Raw genomic sequence first — 22,554 nt, 5'->3', positions numbered from 1 at the left:
CCAGGGGGTAGCTGGGTGTGTGGGAGATGAGGCCCTAGCCCCTTGGTCAACAGTGCTTCCAAGGGTCCCTAAAAGGAGAAGTCCCCTGGGGCACAGTGCCAGCTCTCCCTGGATGCCCTTTGTCCTATGAAGCCTTAGTTCATCTGTGTCTATTTGTAGCCACAGCCTGGCCGGCAGCTTGGGATTCAAGACCGAGATCTAGGTCCTAACCAGGTGAAGGGTTCTTCTGGCTGAGAACCCTTCTCATACACAGGAAGGGAACACGAGGCCTTCCTGTACTCCTACCTGGAGCGTATGTCCCAGCCAGAGACACACCTGAAACCGTACCTGACAGCCTGGCTGACCTGGGGATCCCAGACCCATCACCCTTCCATTTTTTCACTCAGGGTCTCTTCCCATACACACAGTCCCATCTGCCTGTCCTCTGACCCTATTTCTGGAGCTTCCTGGATTACCCCGTGGTGGGTGGGGGGTGGTGGTAGGGAAGGAAGGAGTTTGCCAAGGTCCTGGCATATTTGCCTGCAGTGAATGCCTAAGACTCAGAATTTGTCTGATCTCCCCACTCAGTTCTCATTCATGGCCCCTGCCACAAAAGCACAGTGGAAGCCAGCAATGTCAGACTCATTCTGATCTGATCCTACCAGGTTGGCAAAGCTGGAAGATTGTCACATCGTATTCCAATTGCTCCAGATTTCTAAGCAGATAAGCTTCTCAAGGGCCCAAGCTAAAAAAAAAATTTTTTTTTTAAATCTCTCATTTAATCTAGCCCTGCTTTGAATAGCGGAGAAGGCAATGGCACCCCACTCCAGTACTCTTGCCTGGAAAATCCCATGGACGGAGGAGCCTGGTAGGCTACAGTCCATGGGGTCGCTAAGAGTCGGACACGACTGAGCGACTTCACTTTCACTTTTCCTTTTCATGCACTGGAGAAGGAAATGGCAACCCACTCCAGTATTCTTGCCTGGAGAATCCCAGGGACGGCAGAGCCTGATGGGCTACCGTCTATGGGGTCGCACAGAGTCGGACACGACTGAAGCGACTTAGCAGCAGCAGCAGCAGCTTTGAATAGATAAGGAGAACGATTTGGGAGGCTGAGAACACCTCTGGCTGGGGTCACCCAGTGATTCAGCAGCAGAGAAACGACCTGGACCCCTGACTCTGGCCCCAGTCTTTAACCCAAGCTGCTGAGCTGGAGATGTTCCAATCTGCACTAGGCTGGACTCCCTGAGAAAGCTCTGGGGAAAGAGCTAAATTGTTGATGTGGTGTGTGTTACTGGTGGTGCTAGTAAACTTGGGAGTGATTTGGTGGTAATGACGGGAGGTGATAGTAGTATTAACAAGAGTTGTTGAGTCTCTAATGCAACCTCAGCATTTTGTAAGATAGAGAGATGCCTCTGCCACAGTCCCTGCCCTCAGTGAACACGCAGTCTGGCAGGAGGGTTAAAACAAATGATACAAGCCCCTCCCACCGGCTCCAGTCTCACCCCTCTCAAACCCCCCACCCCCGACACACCCACTGGAATGAACATTTTAAAACACAGATCCAACAGGGTAATGTCTCTGTTTAAAATCCTTTATCAGACAACCCAAAACCTATGGGACACTGTAAAAGCAATACTAAGGGGAAGGTTCATAGCAATACAGGCGTACCTCAAGAAACAAGAAAAAAATCAAATAAATCAACTAACTCTACACCTAAAGCAACTAGAGAAGGAAGAAATGAAAAACCCCAGGGTCAGTAGAAGGAAAGAAATCTTAAAAATTAGGGCAGAAATAAATGCAAAAGAAACAAAAGAGACCATAGCAAAAATCAACAAAACTAAAAGCTGGTTTTTCGAGAAGATAAACAAAATTGATAAGCCATTAGCCAGACTCATCAAGAAACAAAGGGAGAAGAATCAGATCAACAAAATTAGAAATGAAAATGGAGAGATCACAACAGACTCCACAGAAATACAAAGGATCATAAGAGACTACTACCAACAGCTATATGCCAATAAAATGGACAACTTGGAAGAAATGGACAAATTCTTAGAAAAGTATAACTTTCCAAAACTGAACCAGGAAGAAATAGAAGATCTTAACAGACCCATCACAAGCACGGAAATCGAAACTGTAATCAGAAATCTTCCAGCAAACAAAAGCCCAGGACCAGATGGCTTCACAGCGGAATTCTACCAAAAATTTAGAGAAGAGCTAACACCTATCCTACTCAAACTCTTCCAGAAAATTGCAGAAGATGGTAAACTTCCAAACTCATTCTATGAGGCCACCATCACCCTAATTCCAAAACCAGACAAAGATGTCACAAAAAAGGAAAACTACAGGCCAATATCACTGATGAACATAGATGCAAAAATCCTTAATAAAATTCTAGCAAACAGAATCCAACATCATATTAAAAAGATCATACATCATGACCAAGTGGGCTTTATCCCAGGAATGCAAGGTTTTTTTAACATCCGCAAATCAATCAATGTAATACACCACATTAACAAATTGAAAGAAAAAAACCATATGGTTATCTCAATAGATGCAGAAAAAGCCTTTGACAAAATTCAGCATCCATTTATGATTAAAACCCTCCAGAAAGCAGGAATAGAAGGAACATATCTCAACATAATAAAAGCTATATATGACAAACCCACAGCAAACATTATCCTCAATGGTGAAAAATTGAAAGCATTTCCCCTAAAGTCAGGAACAAGGCAAGGATGCCCACTTTCACCACTACTATTCAACATAGTTTTGGAAGTTTTGGCCACAGCAATCAGAGCTGAAAAAGAAATAAAAGGAATACAGATAGGAAAAGAAGAAGTAAAACTCTCACTGTTTGCAGATGACATGATCCTCTACATAGAAAACCCTAAAGACTCTACTAGAAAATTACTAGAGTTGATCAATGAATATAGTAAAGTTGCAGGATATAAAATTAACACACAGAAATCCCTTGCATTCCTATACTCCAATAATGAGAAAACAGAAAGAGAAATTAAGGAAACAATACCATTCACCATTGCAACAAAAAGAATAAAATATTTAGGAATATATCTACCTAAAGAAACAAAAGACTTATATATAGAAAACTATAAAACACTGATGAAAGAAATCAAAGAGGACACAAACAGATGGAGAAATATACCGTGTTCATGGATTGGAAGAATTAATATAGTGAAAATGAGTATACTACCCAAAGCAATCTATAGATTCAATGCAATCCCTATCAAGCTACCAATGGTATTTTTCACAGAACTGGAACAAATCATCTCACAATTTGTATGGAAATATAAGAAACCTCGAATAGCCAAAGCAATCTTGAGGAAGAAGAATGGAACTGGAGGAATCAACCTGCCTGACTTCAGGCTCTACTACAAAGCCACAGTCATCAAGACAGTATGGTACTGGCACAAAGATAGAAATATAGATCAATGGAACAAAATAGAAAGCCCAGAGATAAACCCACGCACATATGGACACCTTATCTTCGACAAAGGAGGCAAGAATATACAATGGAGAAAAAACAATCTCTTTAATAAGTGGTGCTGGGAAAACTGGTCAACCACTTGTAAAAGAATGAAACTAGAACACTTCCTAACACCGTACACAAAAATAAACTCAAAATGGATTAAAGATCTAAACGTAAGACCAGAAACAATAAAACTCCTAGAGGAAAACATAGGCAAAACACTCTCCGACATAAATCACAGCAGGATCCTCCATGACCCACCTCCCAGAATATTGGAAATAAAAGCAAAAATAAGCAAATGGGACCTAATTAAAATTAAAAGCTTTTGCACAACAAAGGAAACTATAAACAAGGTGAAAAGACAGCCTTCAGAATGGGAGAAAATAATAGCAAATGAAGCAACAGACAAACAATTAATATCAAAAATATACAAGCAACTTCTGCAGCTGAATTCCCGAAAAATAAACGACCCAATCAAAAAATGGGCCAAAGAACTAAACAGACATTTCTCCAAAGAAGACATACAGATGGCTAACAAACACATGAAAAGATGCTCAACATCACTCATTATTAGAGAAATGCAAATCAAAACCACAATGAGGTATCATTTCACACCAGTCAGAATGGCTGCTATCCAAAAGTCTACAAGCAATAAATGCTGGAGAGGGTGTGGAGAAAAGGGAACCCTCTTACACTGTTGGTGGGAATGCAAACTAGTACAGCCACTATGGAGAACAGTGTGGAGATTCCTTAAAAAACTGGAAATAGAACTGCCATATGACCCAGCAATCCCACTGCTGGGCATATACACCGAGGAAACCAGAATTGAAAGAGACGCGTGTACCCCAATGTTCATCGCAGCACTGTTTACAATAGCCAGGACATGGAAGCAACCTAGATGTCCATCAGCAGACGAATGGATAAGGAAGCTGTGGTACATATACACAATGGAATATTACTCAGCCATTAAAAAAAATACATTTGAATCGGTTCTACTGAGATGGATGAAACTGGAGCCCATTATACAGAGTGAAGTAAGCCAGAAAGAAAAACAACAATACAGTATACTAATGCATATATATGGAATTTGAAAGATGGTAACGATAACCCTATATGCGAGACAATAAGAGACACAGATGCATGGAACAATTTTATGGACTCTGAGGGAGAAGGTGAGGGTGGGACGTTCTGGGAGAATAGCATTGAAACATGTATATTATCATATGAGAAACAGAACACCATTCCATGCTCGATGCATGTGACAAGGGCTCAGGGCCGGGGCAATGGGATGATCCAGAAAGATGGGATGGGGAGGGAGGTGGGTGGGGGGTCCAGGAAGGGGAACACATGTAAACCCATGGCTGATTCATGTCAGTGTATGGCAAAAACTATTACAATATTGTAAAGTAATTAGCCCCCAACTAAAATAAATAAATTTATTAAAAAAAAAAAATAGAAAAAAAAAAATCCTTTATCAGGGACTTCCCTGGTGGTCCAATGGGTAAGACTCCGTGTTCCCAACGAAGGGAGTCCAAGTTCGATTTCTGGTCAGGGAACTAGATTCCATATGCCACAGCTAAGATCCCACAACATGCAACTGAGAGTTCACATGCCACAGCTTAAAGATCCTGCATGTTACAACTAAGACCTGACATAAATAAATAAATAAATAAATAAATAAATAAATAAATACTAAGGAAATAATCATAGTAGCCAAAAGGTAGAAGCAACCCAGAGTCTATCAGTCGATGAATGGATAAACAAAATGTGGTCTATCCATACAACAGAATATCATTCAGCCTTAAAAAGGAATGAAGTACTGACAAGACCTAAACATGGGTGAACCTTGGAAATGAGCTGTGTAACAAAGGCAGTCACAAAGAGCCACGTATGGTGTGATTCCAATGATATGAAATGCCCAAAATAGGCAAATGATACAGACACAGAAAATAGACTAGTGGTTGCCTCGGGCTTCAGGGGTTGGGGAGAAATGGGAGTGATTGCTGATAAGTATGGAGTTTCTTTCTGGGGCTGATGAAAATATTCTAACTTTGATCGTGATGACTGGTTGTACAACTCTATGACATACTAAAAACAAGGAAGATCTGTATTTTAAGATGTTGGGTGTAAAAATCGTGTTTCAGGATAGTAGGTATAATATGCTCCTCTATTTATAAGAAATACATACGGAAAGAGTGCTATTATTATAAACCTAGAAGGTCTGAGATGTTACACACCAAGGGGTTCACAAGGATTGCCTCTAGATGGTCACGTTTGTGGATGGGAGGCTTTTGTGTTTTATTTTATATGCTTTTAGCACTTGCCTGTTTATTACAAACATGACCTGCTTTTGACATTTTTGAACAAGAAGGAAGGTAAAAGCATGTGGAGGTCCCACTGAAAGCTAGTGAATCAGGCCCTAGAGCTCCCTTGCATCATGTCAAAAGAAAGGAGAAACAGGAGATGGTTACACAGGCTCTGGGATGTCAGAGCTGTGGTGGGGTGGTCTTCTCCGAGGGGGAGCAGAACATCAAAGCCTGGGTCCTTTTCCCTGGGATCCCAGGCAGCACTGGGAGTCTGCCCTAGGACAGAAGTTGGTTGTGTATTGTCTTGGTGAAAGATTCACACATACTGAACCTAGGGTCCAAAATGCAGAAAATATAGCAAGTACACTCCACTGCAGCCTCCCTTCCCCCCCACCCCCCCACCCCCGGCCTCCCAAAGCAACCAGAGGCCTCTAACTCCTCTAAATAGGTGGACATTTCACATACAGTCCTTTTACTAGATACAAAAAGCCACCTCCTTCATAGCAGAGCTTCACAGCACCCCACAACATCACATGCTCTACTAACAGGGCCCCATTAAATGGACATTTAGATTGTTTCTCAGTGCTTGCTTTTTACAGATTTACAGTCTCTGATCCAAGCAACTGAAAATCTTTTAGAATTCAGAATACATTTAGAGTTAGAAAGGCAACTCAGTGCATAATCCATGTATTAGGAAGCGCCCCAATAGGACCTAAGGCAGCATCCCATAATCAAACACATTAATACTTCACTGCAAATATGTATGATAAGTGGAATTAATAAAGAGTATAAATGGTCTTGTCAGGTTTCAATACCAAATGAGTCGATGCTGATCTAATGGGATGTCTGTCTCCCAGTTTTCAGAATTTTCTGGCTTTTGGAATTGCAGATGAAGCTTTGTGGAGCTCAAAGGATGCTGCCATGAATCACTTAGAATATATAATTTTGCGAGTTTACAAGTATATCTATAAGATACATTTCTAGGAGTGGAGATGCTGGGTCAGAGGCTCTGTTCATTTGTGATTTTCATAGATTTTGCTAGAATAATGACCATTATTCTTCCTTGCCTATCAGCTGCTGTACTTTCTGGTTTTCCAAACACTTGTGCTTTTGTCTGTTAACTTGGGGGCAATGAAAATTCTTCCCTCTTCCCTCTCTGCACAAAGCTAGACTTAAAAGTCTCTTGGAGCCAGGGTAGCAGAGAGAGCCTGAGCTTTGCTATCAGAGACAGCAGGGCCATCTCCTTCCGCCCGTGTGACCCTGCCAAAGTTACCTGTATGCACCCTGAGCTTCCATGTCCTCTTCTGTAGACAACCAGCCTCCAAGACAGTCCCTCCTCACATTCCCACCAGCCTGCTCTCTCCCCGCTGCCTACTCCCAGCCCCAAGGCCTGGGCTTTGCCCTAACCCCCAAAGGAAAAAGAGTCCAGGCCAACAGAAAGAAAGGTCCACAGGCTTTTTAATGGTGTGATGGCTACTTCCCTTCCGAGACCCGATCTAATCAATCATGACAGCGGCTTCCAGGGTGTTGAGGTGGGGATGGACAGGTGCAAGGTGGGCAGAGGCCATGCAGTGACTAGGAGGGGTGGGGGAGGGTGTTACATTCTGTTTGGCATGTAAACATTCTTCAGTGGCTTCCCCAGGGAGGGGAAGGGCAACTTCCTGCCCCTCACCCCATGCTCAACAGGGCTGGTTCCCCCTGACCCCACCCCAGCTGAGAAGACTGAGCAAGCCAGGCCCCTGCAAGGAGCTGGGAAAGGGGGCAGCCCACATACTGGGGGCACAGCTCCTCACCTGCACCCTCTTCGTGCACAGTGCGGCTGGGGAGGGGAGGCATGTTCTGGGGTGAGCAGACCTGCATCTGAGCAGTGACACAGGTTGTGGCGATGGGGAAATGCTGGAGGGTGTAGTGGTGGTGGTGTGACACTCTTTTATAGAGAAGGGGCTCAGGACTGGGAGGGCTTGGTAGGCGTGAATGGGTGCCCAAGGGGGAAGAGACTGCAGTGGGAGGTGGGGGCACTGGAAGGTGTGTTTTCCTCTGCCCTAGACCCTTCCGGGGGGGGGGGAGGAGCAGAGTCAGTCCCCTAGACCCCCATACTTGGCCCCTCCCCTCCTCCCCCACCTCGGTGACATTCAATGACGCAGAGGCCTGAGGTCAGTTGGGAGCCCTAGGGAGGTCCGGAATCCCAAGGGCAGACAGGGTTTTGCGTCTCTGCCCAGCTCGAGTGCTGGGTGAAGCTAGAGTGTGGGATGGGTTTGGGGCTCTCTCAGGCTGCCCCCTTTTTCCTCCCAACACCAAACCAGGGTGTTGTTGGTCCTGGGGCAGGGGTGAGGCTGGGGGGCCCTACATTCACGGTTCGGTTGGTGGCAAGGAGCAGGCCCAGGACCTGGGCACCAGGGGTCATGCCCTGGTCCCCACCTGGCACGAGCTGATTGTCATTCAAAGAAGCTCTAGGTGGGAAGGAGTGGCCCCTCCTCCACCCCCTCTGCTGGACCCAGAGGGCAGTAGAGGCCTTGGGATGGGATGGGTCCCAGGTTGACAAAGAGGGCTCTGTCCGGAGAGGTTTCCTGAGTGTTCTGGGAGCTTCTGCGTCAGTGAAGGGTGAACCTTGAAGGCCATCCACCCTAGAGTCCTCCCCTGGGCTGGTCTGCAGAGAAACCACCACCTTGGCATAGAAGCAGCTGCCCAAGCCTGCCGACTCTCCATCAGGGGCTTCAGCTGGCACCACCAGGCTTCTCTCAGGGCCGATTTCCTCACAGGCATCCTTCTGAGTGATGGAGGCTGGATGCTGCCAGACCACTAGGGCAGGCTGGGGCCTTTATTCCTCTTCCCCGGGTTGTCTTGCCCTGCTCTCTGTGACCCAGGGAAGAACAGAGGGGCCATGCCAGGGACAGAGGCTGTGGGTGCCAAGGATGGAGGAGGACTGCAGGGGACCTGTCCCAAATGGGCAGGGTTGACTATCCCCTCTGCAACCCCTTGGCCCAGATGTAGGCAGCTGAGGCTGATGATGAGTGGGGATGAGCTATGCAGGAGCCAGACCCAGGAGGAGGCCCCGTATCCATTCATGGAGCAGCGCAGGCCTCACCCTCGGCAGGGACTGCTCAGCCGCATGGGCTGGATTAGGACAAGAGGGGACAGGCTGAAGGGTGAGCTGGAGGCGGAGGGGACTGGGGCTGGACCCATCATAGAAACGTACAATCCAGAAGTGAGAAGGGCCTTTCTGCCTCGAGTCCAGGGGCCAGCTGTCTGTCTGTCTGTCTGCCTATTTCTGCTCTCTCTCCCGCTGAGGGACATGATGGTCTGATCCAGCCCACTCTCCAGGGCCAGGAGGACAGGGAGGGTGATGCAGCCAGAACTGAGTCCCTGAATCTCCAAAGGGCCAGTGCAGAGATGATGATGACCGGTCATTCTCCACCCCCACTGAATTCAGGAGAGAGAGAAGTTGGCTGAAACTGCAGTAGGCAAGATTGAGGTTAGATGGCAAGAAGGAATTCCTGATGGTGAGGGGTCCTGAGCACTAGATCAGGGGACCAAGGGAAGGGGTGAAACGTTTTTTAAAGCCCCCTCCCAACTTCCCACTGGGAAACACTTGCCCAGGAAAGCAGCCCCCGCACACTTGATGGTTCCCACACAAACTTAGGGGAAGGGGGTCGTTGTACCCTAGAGGTGCGAGGGAGCACCCTTCTCCCATCACCTGCCCACTGCTTCCCACAGGGTGTCAAGGACGGTGCTGACTCTGGGGCAGGTCAGACCTGCCCCCTCACACCTGAGTAGACCAATGGCTCCTAGGTCTCACCTCCCCAACTCCAGTCTGGCAGCTGAGAAGAGGTCTTTCCAACCACCTGAGCTCCCAAGGGATGGAGGGATTAGCCCCTAGTGGGAGGCTGGAGCCTCCATTTCTGGAATTTGAGGCTGCTTTTCAGAAAAGAGGGGCAGGTGGGGTGGGGACTTTGGCTGGAAGAGGGTCAGAAGGAGGAAAAAGACGCCGCAGGATGTGTAAGCAGAGTTCCCTAGGGGAGCATGGGGAACAGCAGAGGCCTGGTGGGTGAGCAGGGGTCCCCATTAGTGGAGTCCTTGGTGAAAAGTCGCTGAGCCTTCCCCGGGGCGGAGGGTGAGCCTGCCCCACCTGAAGGGCAGCAGGAGGAGTGGCGGAGAAGGGAAGGATGGGGAGGCGGGCGCTCCCCCGGGCCCAGTGCCCCAGTCGGCAGGGCCGGTGGGTGGTCGCTGCGTGTGCTGGCGCGCGTCCTCGCGGGTGCAGGCGGGAAGCTGGGTGCACGGGTGGCGCGCGTCAGGCGCCTAAGGCTGTGCTGGGAGCTGTTTCAGTGTGGCCGGCTGCGGGTGGGGTCCGGGGTGAGGGTAGGGGGCCGCAGAGAGCCGCGCGCATCATTATCTGGCCCCCGCCCGGCTCTCCGCGACCCCCGCCCGGCCTTTGGTTGCTGCACGCTGAGTCTGGACTTTCCCTCTGGGTCCTTTCTTGGGGCCTCCCAAAGGGGAGGGGGTGCCTTCAGGCTGCGCCCGGGCCTGCGGGGCGCCCCGGGGTGGGGCGGGCCCGGGCCGGGCCTGGTGCGAAGGGGAGGGGCTCTCTTTTCGGGACAAGGACCGGCTCCGCGGGGATGCGCTGGGATGGTGCGCGGAGGAGGTGGGGAGGCCAGGACTGCGCGGGGCTGGGGGCCTGGTGCCGGCTGGGGCTCGCCCGGGGCCCGGGCCTCGGCCGGAGGGCTGTTTGGGACGGAGGTCAGCAGCAATGGCCGTCCCTGGGGGCTTCTGCAGCTGGAGCCTGCGGAAGATGGGAGAGGAGGGCAAAGAAACAAAAAGGGAGACAGTTTCAGAATCTCCCTGGGCACTGAGCCCCTGAGTCGTGCATCCTCAGAGGTGGATGAGCCCGAGGATGAGACCTTGGCACAGACAATCAAACCGAGGCAAACAAACTGAGGCGTGGTGCCCCGTCCTCTAGGACGGGGCCTCTAAGGGCCACCCTCCCCCACCCCATCCCCCCAACTCCCCACCCCGGGCTGCTAAAAAAAGTGCTTGCTGCATGCTTTCTCTGATGTCTCTGTTTCATCTTTACATTCGACTGTATTATATACGCATGCTTATATTAATAAGGGTAATGTTTTCTCCCAACTATTCTAGCCTTTATCTTTGAGCCTCAAATGCCCCGTGGCACACCAGAGACTGTATGTGGACCCCGCTATCTCCCATCAACCTTTCCCAAGCCTGCCTCCTTGACATCCCTCCAGACACTCCCTTGAGCCGAGTCAGAGGAGAGATTTGGTTGGGAGGTGTGTGGCTGAATTATCAGTATCCCTTGCCTCCAGGGAAGCCTCCCCTGAAGGAAGCCTTCTGTGGTCACCCTCTGCCACCCCACCCCTCCACGCCCCCCGGGACTGACAGCGGTTTCTCACCTGCTGGTGATGGCTGTGTCAGATGCTGGGGCCGCACCTTGGGGTCTGTCGGGGGGCTGCTGGGCTGTGGCAGGCGTGGGCATGCGGACGCTAATGGGGCGGGGGATCCGGCTCCGGGTGGCAGCTGCCCGCCCGGCTTTCCTGGGCACTGCAGGCTCGGAGGCAGGCGTGTCCTCCTCGGAGCCTGTGCCTGAGAGAGTCTCAGAGGCGCGGCGTTGCTCCTCGCTGGAAGAAGACGAGGCCCCAGAGGCCAGGCGCAGTAGCAGGCGGCCCTGCCTCTTTTCCATTACCAGCCGCGCCAGGTCTTGCTGTGGTCGGGCCCTCTTGCCCCACCGCTCTTTGGCCGACAGTGAGCCGGAGGGCTCCGAGCCCGTGTCCTCCTCGGACAGCAGGACAGGGATTCGGCTCCTGGGGCGAGGGCCTGGCACAGCGTGGCGACTAGGAGAGATGGTGGCCAGTTTTTCGGGGCCTGGCTCCAGCAGGGATGCGGGGGCAGGCCCATCAGCCAGGGCTGGGCCGTTGGGCAGTGAGTCTGTGGTCACCTCCAAGGGGCCACTCCCCGGGGGTGCTGACAGGACACAGCTCTCCAGCCCTGACAGGGCAATGCCATTCTCCAGGTGTGCGGAGGCCCCTTCCTCCGCCACCCTCCCATCAGAGGGCACCTCCAGGCCCAGCTCGCCCCCAGAGCTGAGCTCCTCAGACCGGGAGGCTTGTCCACCGGAAGACATGACATTGAGGTGGGTTTTCTCTGCAATGTGCACAAAGGTCCTCTCGACTTTGGTGAAGGGTGAGGAGGTGACTGCCACTCCCCCTGCCCCGATGGCCACCGCTCCTGTCCCCTGCCCTGCCCCAGGCCCGGGGGGCTTGGGCTCGGACTTGAGGACGGAGGACAAGGTGCCTGGCTCCGACACATCCAGCTGGCTGCCAGTGGGCTGGGGCCGCTCCTGCTGAGGGGTGAGGGCGGCCAGAGTGCCCAGGTCGGGGTCGGGGGCCAGGTCGACATGGACGGGGGACTTCTTCATGTCACCAGGGGAGACGAGCACCAGCGTTTTAGAGCCCTCCTCAGGCTCCAGGTCCCCGTCAGCCACCGAGGCCCGGCCCCTGGACTCTTTCTGATCGTCGGCCAGCAGTGTAGAAGGTGCGCCCTCCTGGCTGCGGTCTGTGCTCCTCTCGCTGCCCTCGCTGCTGGAGCCGCTATGTGGCCCCAGAACCTCCCCCAGGGCCACTGCCTCCTCCTCCTCCTCATCTTCCTCTTCCTCCTCCTCGTCCTCTTCTTCTTCCTCCTCCTCTTCCTCCTCTTCTTCCTCTTCCTCCTCCTCCTCCTCCTCCTCTTCCTCCTTCCCATTTGTTTGAGGCTGAACAGGAGCCAGTGGGACCTGGGGGGGTGTGAGTAGCATGTGCGAGAAGCCCACCCTCCGGACCCTGTTGAGCAGCCGAGCCCGTTCGCGGTAATCGGAGAGATCCTTCTTGAAGTCCTGGTAGGGCAGGCTCAGGGGCACAGCTCGTGCAAGACCGTTCACCTCAAACGGGGGTGCCACGGAGAATACCTGCAAGGGGCACACACAGGGACCCACTGAGGTCACTGCCCTGCTCCTGGCCTGACTGCACCCCCAGTCTTGGAGGCCCGCCAGAGTGTGAGTTCCACTAGAGCAGGCATGGAGGCTTGTTTTGTTCATTGTTCCATCCCCGGAGCCTAGGCTGGTCCCTGGGACCTAGTAACTGCTCAGTAAATCTCTGATGACTGTTTCCATGCTCCAAGTCCCCTGGAAGGCCCAGGCCTTTATCCTGGTGGCTTTTCCATCTCCCAGTCTCCCCTTTACCCCCACTCCTCTCCTGTATCCCACATGTACCCTGAAACCCGAGCCAACTGTAGTTCAGTCAACAGAAGAAAATGAAAACTGCAAGCCATCATAGCCACCATATAGATCCACCCTTCCTTTTGCAGGTGAGGAAACCAGGTCCAGAGAGGAGCAGCAAGTGTCTGGGTTGCCCTCACTGCCTGCTCATAGAGTACAGTTCCTCTGTAGCCAGGGAGCTGGCCGCAGGGCCACCAGAACCTGTCAGACAGGGCAAAGTTTGGGCCGTCCTCCACCCCGCAAAGTGCAGGCTGGGTCCCTGGAGCTCCAGTCCCCTTCCCACCTGCCTGTCAGCCAGGAATTTTCCAATCCTCTGTAGGTGCATTTTGAGTCCCCACTTCTCCAGAAAGTCACAGCCAGCCTATGAAAGACAGTTCCTTTTCACTTGATTACTTTTGTCCCTTGGAAGTTTTGGGCAGAGTCCTTGGCCATGCAATGGCATGTCCTTGGTTTTCTAGACTCTTGCCACATCTCCCCTCAGCCTTCTTCCTTCCAGACTCAAAAGACCTGAGCATCTTACCAGGGCCTCCGCTGCTATGTCTTCTCTAGCTCCACCCTTGTCAATCACACACATCCCTGGGCACCCACACAGCACCAGGCCCCATCAGGGCTGACATGGCTTTGTTCCTGGGGGGATGGTATCGACGGTATCCAGCACTTTGGTAGCCTTTTGAACACACAGGGCTTCTGTTTTCTGAAACACAGCCCTTGCAGACTCGAAGCCCTGGAAGGACTCCAACACCATCAGGGGCCATCCAGACTCTCAGGGAGTCCTGCCAGGCATTCCTCTTGAACATCTGTGTCTGCTGTCCTATCCCCATGGGCACAGCCCTGTCCTTCCTGGTGGTTCCCCAGCCACCAGCCTGTTTTTGTTTTTGTTTTTTTTTCCATTCTACATTGCCATCCGTTCTTCCTACAGCTGCCCAAGTGATCTTCCTGAAACTTAAGTCGGATCTCATTTCCCCCTGTTTCAAACCTGCAGAAACCTATGGTGGGGCCCACAGTCCTCAGGAGATAGCCCCAATCCTTGGCTTGGCATATGTACATCCTCACTCCTCCCCACCCCTCCCTACCTCACCCCACCTCATCCCAGCCCATGATCTGGTTCCTACCTTTTGCTCCAACCTCACTTTGCTCCCCTGCTTACGTTCAAGCCATTCTCAAAATGCAGTTTTCTCATACTTCTGATCCTTCCCTAGGCAGCTTCCTCTGCCCAGGGGTCCAGCTCTCTCTACTGACATGACGAACTCCTATTCTTCTTCCAGCACCCAGCTCAAACAGCTCATTTTCCCAAAAGTATCTTGTCCACCCACCAAGCAGACTTCACCACTCTCCTTGTTTTCCCACATCCTTCCTTCACAGAACCTTCTACCCTCTATTTCACAGGCACACCTTTACATGGTTCTCTCTCCTGATAAATGGTGAGCCCCTTAAAGGTTTTTCATTCATTCATGCATGCGTAAAGTCCTTGAATGTCTATTGTCTTGGCCACTGTGTTAGAGGCTGTAAATTAGAGGATCAACAAGACAGACCTGGTCCTTGTTTTCATGGAGTGTGAAGTGTCTAGATTAGGAAGTGAGATGGGGATAATGCATACTCCACGAAGGCTGTAACCAGAAGTGAGGTCATATAAGCAATGGGTCTGGCTTATAGCAGTGGATTGATAAATGTTAGCTCCTTCCCAACCCCATCCCACCCCCACCTCCTACCCTCTGCTCTGGCTTACCCTGGTTTGAAGATCATTACCTCCCTCCTCAATCCCAGAAACTCCTGGATGCCATACCTATGGAGGCAGGGAAAGAAGAGGCTCTCCAGCTGAGGTCTCTGTGCACTCAGCCCATAGGCAGGTGGAGAAGAAGGACTCTGCAAGGCCAAGATTTGCTCAAGGCTGTGACTTCTCCCCTCCTTAACTATCATAATCTTCCTCATGCAAGACAAGGTAGTGTCAGACACCAGACAGGACCCCAGCACACTCAGGAGTGTGTTCTGATTATGTGTTTTGGCTGTCTGGCTCAGAACCCACCCACTCAGCACCAGATACATCCTACTCAGCAGGGGTATCCTTCAACCCCACCAAACCACTCTTTCTCAGCAGAACCTCAGCCTATTTTCCTGCCCGTCTCTGACTTTTTGGGCATACCTGTTAGAACGATCTTTGCCCCTGCCATTTGACCAGTTCTTGGATCTCTCTGGAAAAGCTCCATCCAAAGGATGGAGCCTCTGCTCACAGTGCCCACGTTAGATGCTCATAGGTGGAATCCTCCCCGCTTCCGTCTCAAAGCCCCCCCCTCCCATTACATGGGAGGGATGAGGGATCCGCACTGGAAATCAGGCATCACTGATAATATCAGACTGGGAAACTGAGGCCTGGAGAAAGGCATCAATAGGCCTGAGTCACAAAGGCACACCAGTCAGGCTAGCCCAGAACTCAGAATTCTTTCCACTGCCTCACTGGCCTCTCACCCTCCCAAGTGGCGAAACTCAAGACCCTCTGCCCTTCAGCAGAGCTGTGAACCTCAGAGAAGAGACATATTTACCCTAAGGGTCACCCTGGCCTGGGCATGCTTGGTTTTCTGTTTCCAAGCCCCTTCCCATCTGGCTCCAATTTGGGGAGCACCAGGCCTGGAGGCACCCCTCCTCCTCCCCAGAAGGCAGGAAATTCTCCCTCACCCTTTCCGGGCTCTCCTGGATGCTTAAGTCCAGTGAGTATTCACCTGTTCACCCAGGTGATCCTGTTCCCATTCAATCAGCCAGCGATCCCTGGACAGGCCCTGTGTGCTTGGCCCTCCAGGCCTGAGGACGCCACGGGAGGGGGACAGCAGTGACACTCCCCTATTCTACCTCAGAGGGAAGAGACAGTGCTGGGTGTTAGTGAGGGGAAGCCAGCGTCCGGGGCAGCTCACACCTTCCTGCTCCCTTCTCAGGGCAGGGACACAGGATGACTTCAATTTGCTTCCTGTGGTTCTCCAGCCTGCTTGGCACAGCATTACTTGGGGATGCTTTTTAAAAATACAGAGCTCCAAGTCCTACTCTGCAGACTCTGTTAGGTCAGAGATAAGGCCCAGAAATCTGTTTCAAAGCTCCCTGGTGACTCGGATGGAGTTGAGCCAAAGGCAGATGCGGTGAGGGTGTGGGAGGAGGGGAGGCAGGCCTTCGGAGCTGAGACACTCAGATAGAATGAAAGCCTTAGCCCTCCCCCTGCGTCTGCTGAGCCCCGAGCAGAGGCATGTGGCCTTGTCAGCTTCAGAGCTCAGCCCAAGTCCATGTTTACTCCAGTCAGCCAGAAAAGTGAACAGAGGCAGACGGACCAGACTCCAAACTGACCCTGCCACCAGCAAAACCAGGTTCTCCTCAGCCTTGACTCCCCTGCTATTGACACTGGAGACAGGTTACTCCCCACACCCCCCATCCGCACACAGCACCCATTGAGCAACTCTCTGACCTGGATCCAGGCCAAGCCCAGACTCATCAGTCCACAGTCCCAAGGTCAAAGAAGGCGGGCTGCCCGGGGACAAGAGGACTATGAGCTCTAACACCCCCACCCCACCCTCACTGCCCGGTGGAGAGGGCTTTGTGCCTCTCACAGCAGCGCCCCCCACCCCCAGAGCAGCTGCCCAGCACATACCTCCCCGCCCCCACCACGTAAACCCCCACTCCCATTGCCATAACTGCCTAGACTGACAGAGATGAGAGGTCAGCAGGGTACCTCCTCTGCTGGACTCTGCCTTTCCCAAAGTCTTTGCCCATCTGTCTGGGTCTCTACACTCAAACCACATCTGCCAGGCCAAGAGCCCTCCCTCTGCTCTTCACCCCACATCCAGGGGTGCCACCCACACCGGGCACCCTGGCCCGTGGCAGTCATCTGAGGGAAAGGGGTAAGATGACCTGGGAAGACAGCTGCTACCCTAGGTCTCTACAGATCCTCACACACTTGACCCCAGATCTCAGTGCCCGCCCCGGCTGCCCCAGGGCAAGGATCTCTCAATGCTCTACGGGTCAAAAAATGCAGCTGTAGCTTGCCCTTTCTCGCCCCCACACTTGCTTTAGGCTCCAAGGGGAAACATATTAGTATCTTCCTCTTTTGGCGCTATGGCTGCAGGCCTGTGGGGGTGGAGTGGGGGACAGTGAGATGGTGAGCCCCCCTCCCCTTTGACCCCCTCTCTCTGCAATCTCTACAGTCTCTGCGACCCTCTTCTTTGGTCCCACCCTCTCCTTGACCTAGTTCTCCCTCAACAGGCATTCTAGCCCTGAGTTCCCTGGGTTCTGCACAATCCAGTCTCTCACTGATTCCCCTCAACAGACCATTCTCCCCCAGGCCGGGGCTCCTTCAGATCCTCCATCAGGGCAGGGGACAGGAAGCAGGGGAAGGCTCCCTGAGGTCTCCTCACAGGGGTTCTCTGCTATTCTGGCTTCCCACCCCCACTGCACACTTGGCCATAATTGTCTGATCCACCGAGAACTGATTACCACCTTCCGGCTCCCCTTTCCCCCTCCAGCAAGCTGGCCATTTCCAATCAGGCCAGAGACCAGAGTCCACCCACAAAGCCCTCCTCCGGATGAAAGGAGACAGCCAGCCAGCCACAGCAGTAAGTGTTGCTCAAGTCCAACTAGGTTGAAACTTCCTAGGGTTCCCTCCCTCTCCCTGCTTTGGCCTGTCTTAGCTGCTGGCTAAGGTAGGAGTGGGGCTGGAATTTGTCATCCCCCATCCACCACCCCATCTCAGTCAGCAAAAGACTAGCCCCTGGCCTCTGTGCAGTCCTGCGACCCCAAAAGTGGTGGGTTACAAAGGAGGAGGAGGAAAGAAAGCAGGCAAGGCGCAGGTTCCTGGAAGGCGTCTTTAATCAGAATTTGGTAGTACACAAGCTCTCCGGATTGTCTGCATTAACATACAGGGACTTTAAAAGGCACAAGATCCCTTGCACAGCGACGCCTGACGGCGGGGCGCCCCCCACTCCCGCCCTGCGTGGCCATGTGCGCGGGGGTGCAGAGTCCGTGTCCTACCCCCTCCCCACCCCCCGGCGGCGCCGCGCGTGCGTGTCGGTTTCAAGTGTTGGATTTGTACAGTACTCGCAGTCTAGGGGCAGGGGCTCGGTGCATGCTCGTCTACCTGGGCCCTGGGGGTGGGGGTGGGGGGCCCTGACGCCACCCTGTACACTGAGGACACACCCCGGAGAGAAAGAAAGAAAAAAAAAAAGCGTCCCATCTTCGCGTGTGTGTGGTTTTGAAGTTTTTCGTGCATGCTTATGGCTGGCCAGGGTCGGGAAATAGTGCAAGCTTATAATACAGTATTATTGCAGTACAAAATGGGGGGCGGGGAGTTATGATGGGATGGGGAGGCCCAGGAATAAACAGGCTGGGATTCGGGACCTCCAGGAGGATCCTCTCGCCAACCCCCTTCCCATCCCTGTCTCCCAACGCTGGGAGGGGGCTCCTCGGGCCCCTGGAGGGAAAAGGCTGCACTGGGCCCTCGGGCCCAGCTTCCCCTATCCCACCAGACAAACTTCACAGAGGGCCAGGGGCCAGCCCTCTCCTCGTTCAATACTGACAGCCACAAGGGCCCAGAACCCCACTCCTCTCCCACCGAAGCCCCTCCAAGTGGTTGGGGGTGGGGGTGGGGAAGGAGTCGACAGAGCAAGTGCAAAGGAAGCAGATGTTGGTCCCTGAGTTTTATTTGCGGGGATGGGGAGAGAGAAGAGCTGGAAGTGGGGGCATGTTTGGGGACCCCCAGGGCCCTCTGTGGAATAAGTTGGGTGGGGCAGGAGACACGGAGGCTGGGGCTTGGGCCAAAAGCGGGGTGTTGGGTGGCTCTGAGAGACCTAGGCTCAAAGCTTGGCTCCCCCTCAACTCTGGGCTCTTTGGCATCCAATTGCAAGGCCAATTATTTGGGGCAGGGAGGGGATAGGGCAGCCCTGTAGGCGGTGAGGTAACAGGAATCCGGTGTGGGCGACCCGGGCTCTTGAAGCCCGGGAATTGGCCAGCTCCCCTCCCAGCCCTAGTTAGCACCCTGCCCTAGAGCACGGAGGGGCGAGCCTTCACACCCGCCCCGCCCCGGGCCGGGACCCGGCGGCCCAGAGCCAGCGGAGGGGAGCCAACTCAACCTTAGCGCGGGGCGGGGCGGGAGGCGGCGGGCGGCTGGGGGGGCGAAAATCCGGGGAGGATTTTAGCAGCAGGCAGCTCGGCGGGGGCGGGTAGCAGAGGCTGGCGCCTGGGGGCGCCCGGGAGGGTTACTCTGGCGACGTGAGCGGCGTGCGTAGAGCTGGGGGGCTCGGACCGGCCACGCCGCGTAGCAGCTAGTTAAAAAGACTGGAACGTACATTCGTGGTGCAACGGCCGCGGGGGCGGGGACAGAAGGGAATGTAGTGGATGGGGGTCCCGATACAGTGATAAACCTGCCAGAGGGGCCCGGAAACACGATCCTCGTGCTCTCCTGGGCCGGGCCGCTAGTTTGCTGTCCGGAGAGTGCATGAAGTGTGCGCGCAGCTACGGGTGTGTGTGTGTGTGTGTGTGCGCGTGTAGCAGAGAGAGAGAGCCTGTTAGTCGTGGCAAGGTAAACCCCAGACCCCGCACCCCACAGACTGTGCGGGTAAAAGGGAGGGTAGGTGGTGGGACGCACGGCGGAACCAAGTGGAAGCGGAGATCTCGGAAGGTTTCCATAGTCCTTTGGGCTTCATTGCCCCTCCTCCCCATGGCTTCTCAACTCTTCACTTGGGGGCTGGGGCCGCCGTTCAGGCCCAGGGGCTCCCTAAACTGGGAAGCCCACTGGGTGGTGTGGGAAACCATTGGGGATGTTTGAGGGTTGTGGTCCTCAGTCTAGGAGCCTCTCCCTTAGGGAGAAGGATGCTTTAAATTTTTCAGAGGCTGATCCCACCAGTCCTGGGGGCACCTCTGTCCCTAATAGGAATAATGCAAACTTTGGGGACGTGCCCCCCAACTCAAGGAGAGTGATCTGCCACTCTCCTTGTTACCAAGGACTGCCCACGGGCGTGGGCTGATTCCTGCCCTATGGGGTGGAATCCAGTGGAGTTTGAGGGTGAGGTGGGGTGGTGTTCAGGCTTTCCTTAGAGGTCTATGCCTCCATCCTCAGATACCAAATCAACCCGAGGACAGCAGGGGATACGGCGTTCTCTATGCTTCCACAGCCAGGGACCCCCAGAGCCTCCCTACGCATGGTCCTCTCCTCTGATCACCCAATACAGACACACTGCCACAGCTCCTCTGCTCACCCCAGTAGCCCAGGCCTCCCAACCACTGCCTGGGCAGACAGCACCACCCCTTCCCAGAAAAGCGGACCTAAACAGGGCAGAAGAGAAATAGCAAAGGAGGGTCCTGGGACTTCCCACAAAGAGGAACACAGCTTTTCCTGGGATTGAAGAGGCCTGCCCCTCCTGGCTGGGGGAGCAAGGGTTAATGTACCAGCATGGCTCAGAGATTCCACCATTCCTCCTTATGCTGGGCAGGGCCATTCCTTTTTTCCCCACAACTGGAATTGCAAAGGAGATGGCTGGGATTGGGATGCTAGAGGTTGTGGTGAGTATTTACTGGTTATTGCTGTGACCCAAGCTGCCTTAAGTGGGTGGGGGTGTCTATTCATTACTGAGAATTTACTAGTGCATTTTTCACTGACCTAGGATCCTGTCCTACAGAGAAAACACTGGTCCTTTGAGGAGGACCCCACTTAACACGAACAAACCCACTGGCCCACACACATACTTAGGCATACACACCATGAACTCAATGACATGTACACACAGCACACACCACACATCCCCACTGGTCGTGAGCTGCCTGTTCTTAAGAAGCCCACCTAGTTTGTGTTCCTGGGGAAGAACACTGTCCCCATTTGAGTGCTTACAGCCTTGGATAGATGGGTGTAGGGGGATCCTCAGGCTCAGAGTTTGCTCAGAGAGGTTGCAAACTGAGTTCAGAGTCTCTGCTTGTAAACCAATTTTGTTTAGTTCACACAGTGATTTTTCTTTAAAAAGTTGTTTTTTAAAAAATTAGATGCCAATATTTAAAAATAGTGAGATTTCACATTAAAGATGGTAGATACTGGCAACAGTTGGTTGAGCTGAGGATGGTGAGGGTCCCTTTGTTTACCACAGTCCCCACAAGTGCCCTCTCCCTGACACTGCTTGGCTCCTATTGACATGAGTTGAGATGAGTTGGTGACACTCATCTCAAATCTCCATGGTCAGTGGTATGGTGCCAGTATCTGCCCTGCCTGTGAGCCTGACCCCAGGGATCCCACTGATACCACTGAAGACAGGGTTTTGAGCACCTACTTTCTCACTGGAACTCTTACTCCACCCACCTAATCCTCAGATCTGCTCTGGGAATGCCTGGGGCCATGTGGAACTGAGAGGTTGGGGGTCTCTGGAGAGACAGGGTCCAGCCATTTCAACCAACACCAGAACTCTGGAGTGACCACCCATCCACCCCCAACTCCATCCCATGCCCAGGTGGGATGGAGAAGGAAGGAGAGTCTGATTCATAGATAACTTCCTTCTTCCTCAATAGAGCAAGGAGGGGCCAACCAGTAAGCACAGTAAATAATAAACAGACCAATACACAGACTGAAACGCTTTAAAACTCCTATCAAACAAGTCCTCAGTTATTCGGCATTGGCAGGGGTCTTTAATACGCTTTTGTAAATTAGATATTCTGATTAATCCATTTAATGCAGATAATACTGGGATCTACTTCCTAGGCTATTACGAGGATTAAATGAGTTATTTTTGTAAAGTGCTTAGATCACTGCTTGGCACATGATAAGCTCTGTGTGCCAGGGACTGTTAAATAAAATAAATTAATTAATAATTGGAAGCCACCACTACATGCAGGGTATGACTTTAAAGTACAAAAATAGCATCTTCCAATACAATAGTGAGTCCTGCTCCTTTTCAAAGCTGACCTCGGAGAAGCTATGTGTTTTCCCCAAGCAGGGTATCTTTTCTTGAAACAAACACTCTGGCATCTTCCTTGGGAAACCCTTAAGAAAAAAGAGCTTGACAGCACTGCAGGCTCACAACTTCCCTGCCCAGCCCAGGACCTGGAGACAGGCAACTGGACTTCAAACCACACAGGGATCTGCTGAGCTTCATATGAACTTGCTCCAATACACATGGCTTCAAATAGCCTTAGATGTTCCAAAAGTCAGAGCTACCTTCAAAAGGTAATAATATCAAGATCACTTCCTGTTAGCTCAGAGCTTTATGGCTTATAAGACAGTTTCTCCTCCACTACGGAGGGCATATAAAAAGATGTCCCGCAAAGGACAAAATGTTTTGAGTCATGATCTCTAAAGGACACACTCTTTCCCACAATAATCAGTTCTGGTGTGTGTGTGTGTGTGTGTTTGAAAATTCAGCTACTTTGGGAATGCTAAACAGGATTCCCCACCTCCAAAACCTTTGGAAACACTGAAGAAGTGAAAGTGAAAGTTGCTTAGTTGTGTCCGACTCTGTGACTCCATGGACTACAGTCCATGGAATTCTCCAGGCCAGAATACTGGAGTGGGTAAG

General features: G+C 52.3%; 1 protein-coding gene across 3 annotated transcripts in view; it reads right to left on the bottom strand.

Annotated features, from left to right (window-relative positions):
- Window positions 1-7,213: 7,213 nt before the first annotated feature.
- Window positions 7,214-22,554, bottom strand: part of TTBK1 (tau tubulin kinase 1) — a 41,764-nt gene continuing 26,423 nt past the window's right edge. For 2 of the 3 annotated variants that reach the window (XM_081518808.1, XM_081518810.1), the window contains 2 exons: window positions 11,178-12,724; window positions 7,214-10,549 (listed from right to left, as the gene is read on the bottom strand). In XM_081518808.1, the coding sequence (XP_081374934.1) occupies window positions 10,159-10,549; window positions 11,178-12,724 (1,938 nt within the window). In that variant the 3' untranslated portion in view covers window positions 7,214-10,158. The remainder of the gene's footprint in view (window positions 10,550-11,177; window positions 12,725-22,554) is intronic. The other variant, XR_014061851.1, reaches the window with a different exon arrangement.

Source organism: Giraffa tippelskirchi, chromosome 8 (assembly GCF_054371585.1).
Source record: "Giraffa tippelskirchi isolate mGirTip1 chromosome 8, T2T-mGirTip1v1.2.pri, whole genome shotgun sequence".
In the NCBI taxonomy this organism is placed as follows: Eukaryota; Metazoa; Chordata; class Mammalia; order Artiodactyla; family Giraffidae; genus Giraffa; species Giraffa tippelskirchi.
Note: the sequence above shows the minus strand (reverse complement) of the source record. Positions and strands in the feature narration are given on the sequence as shown.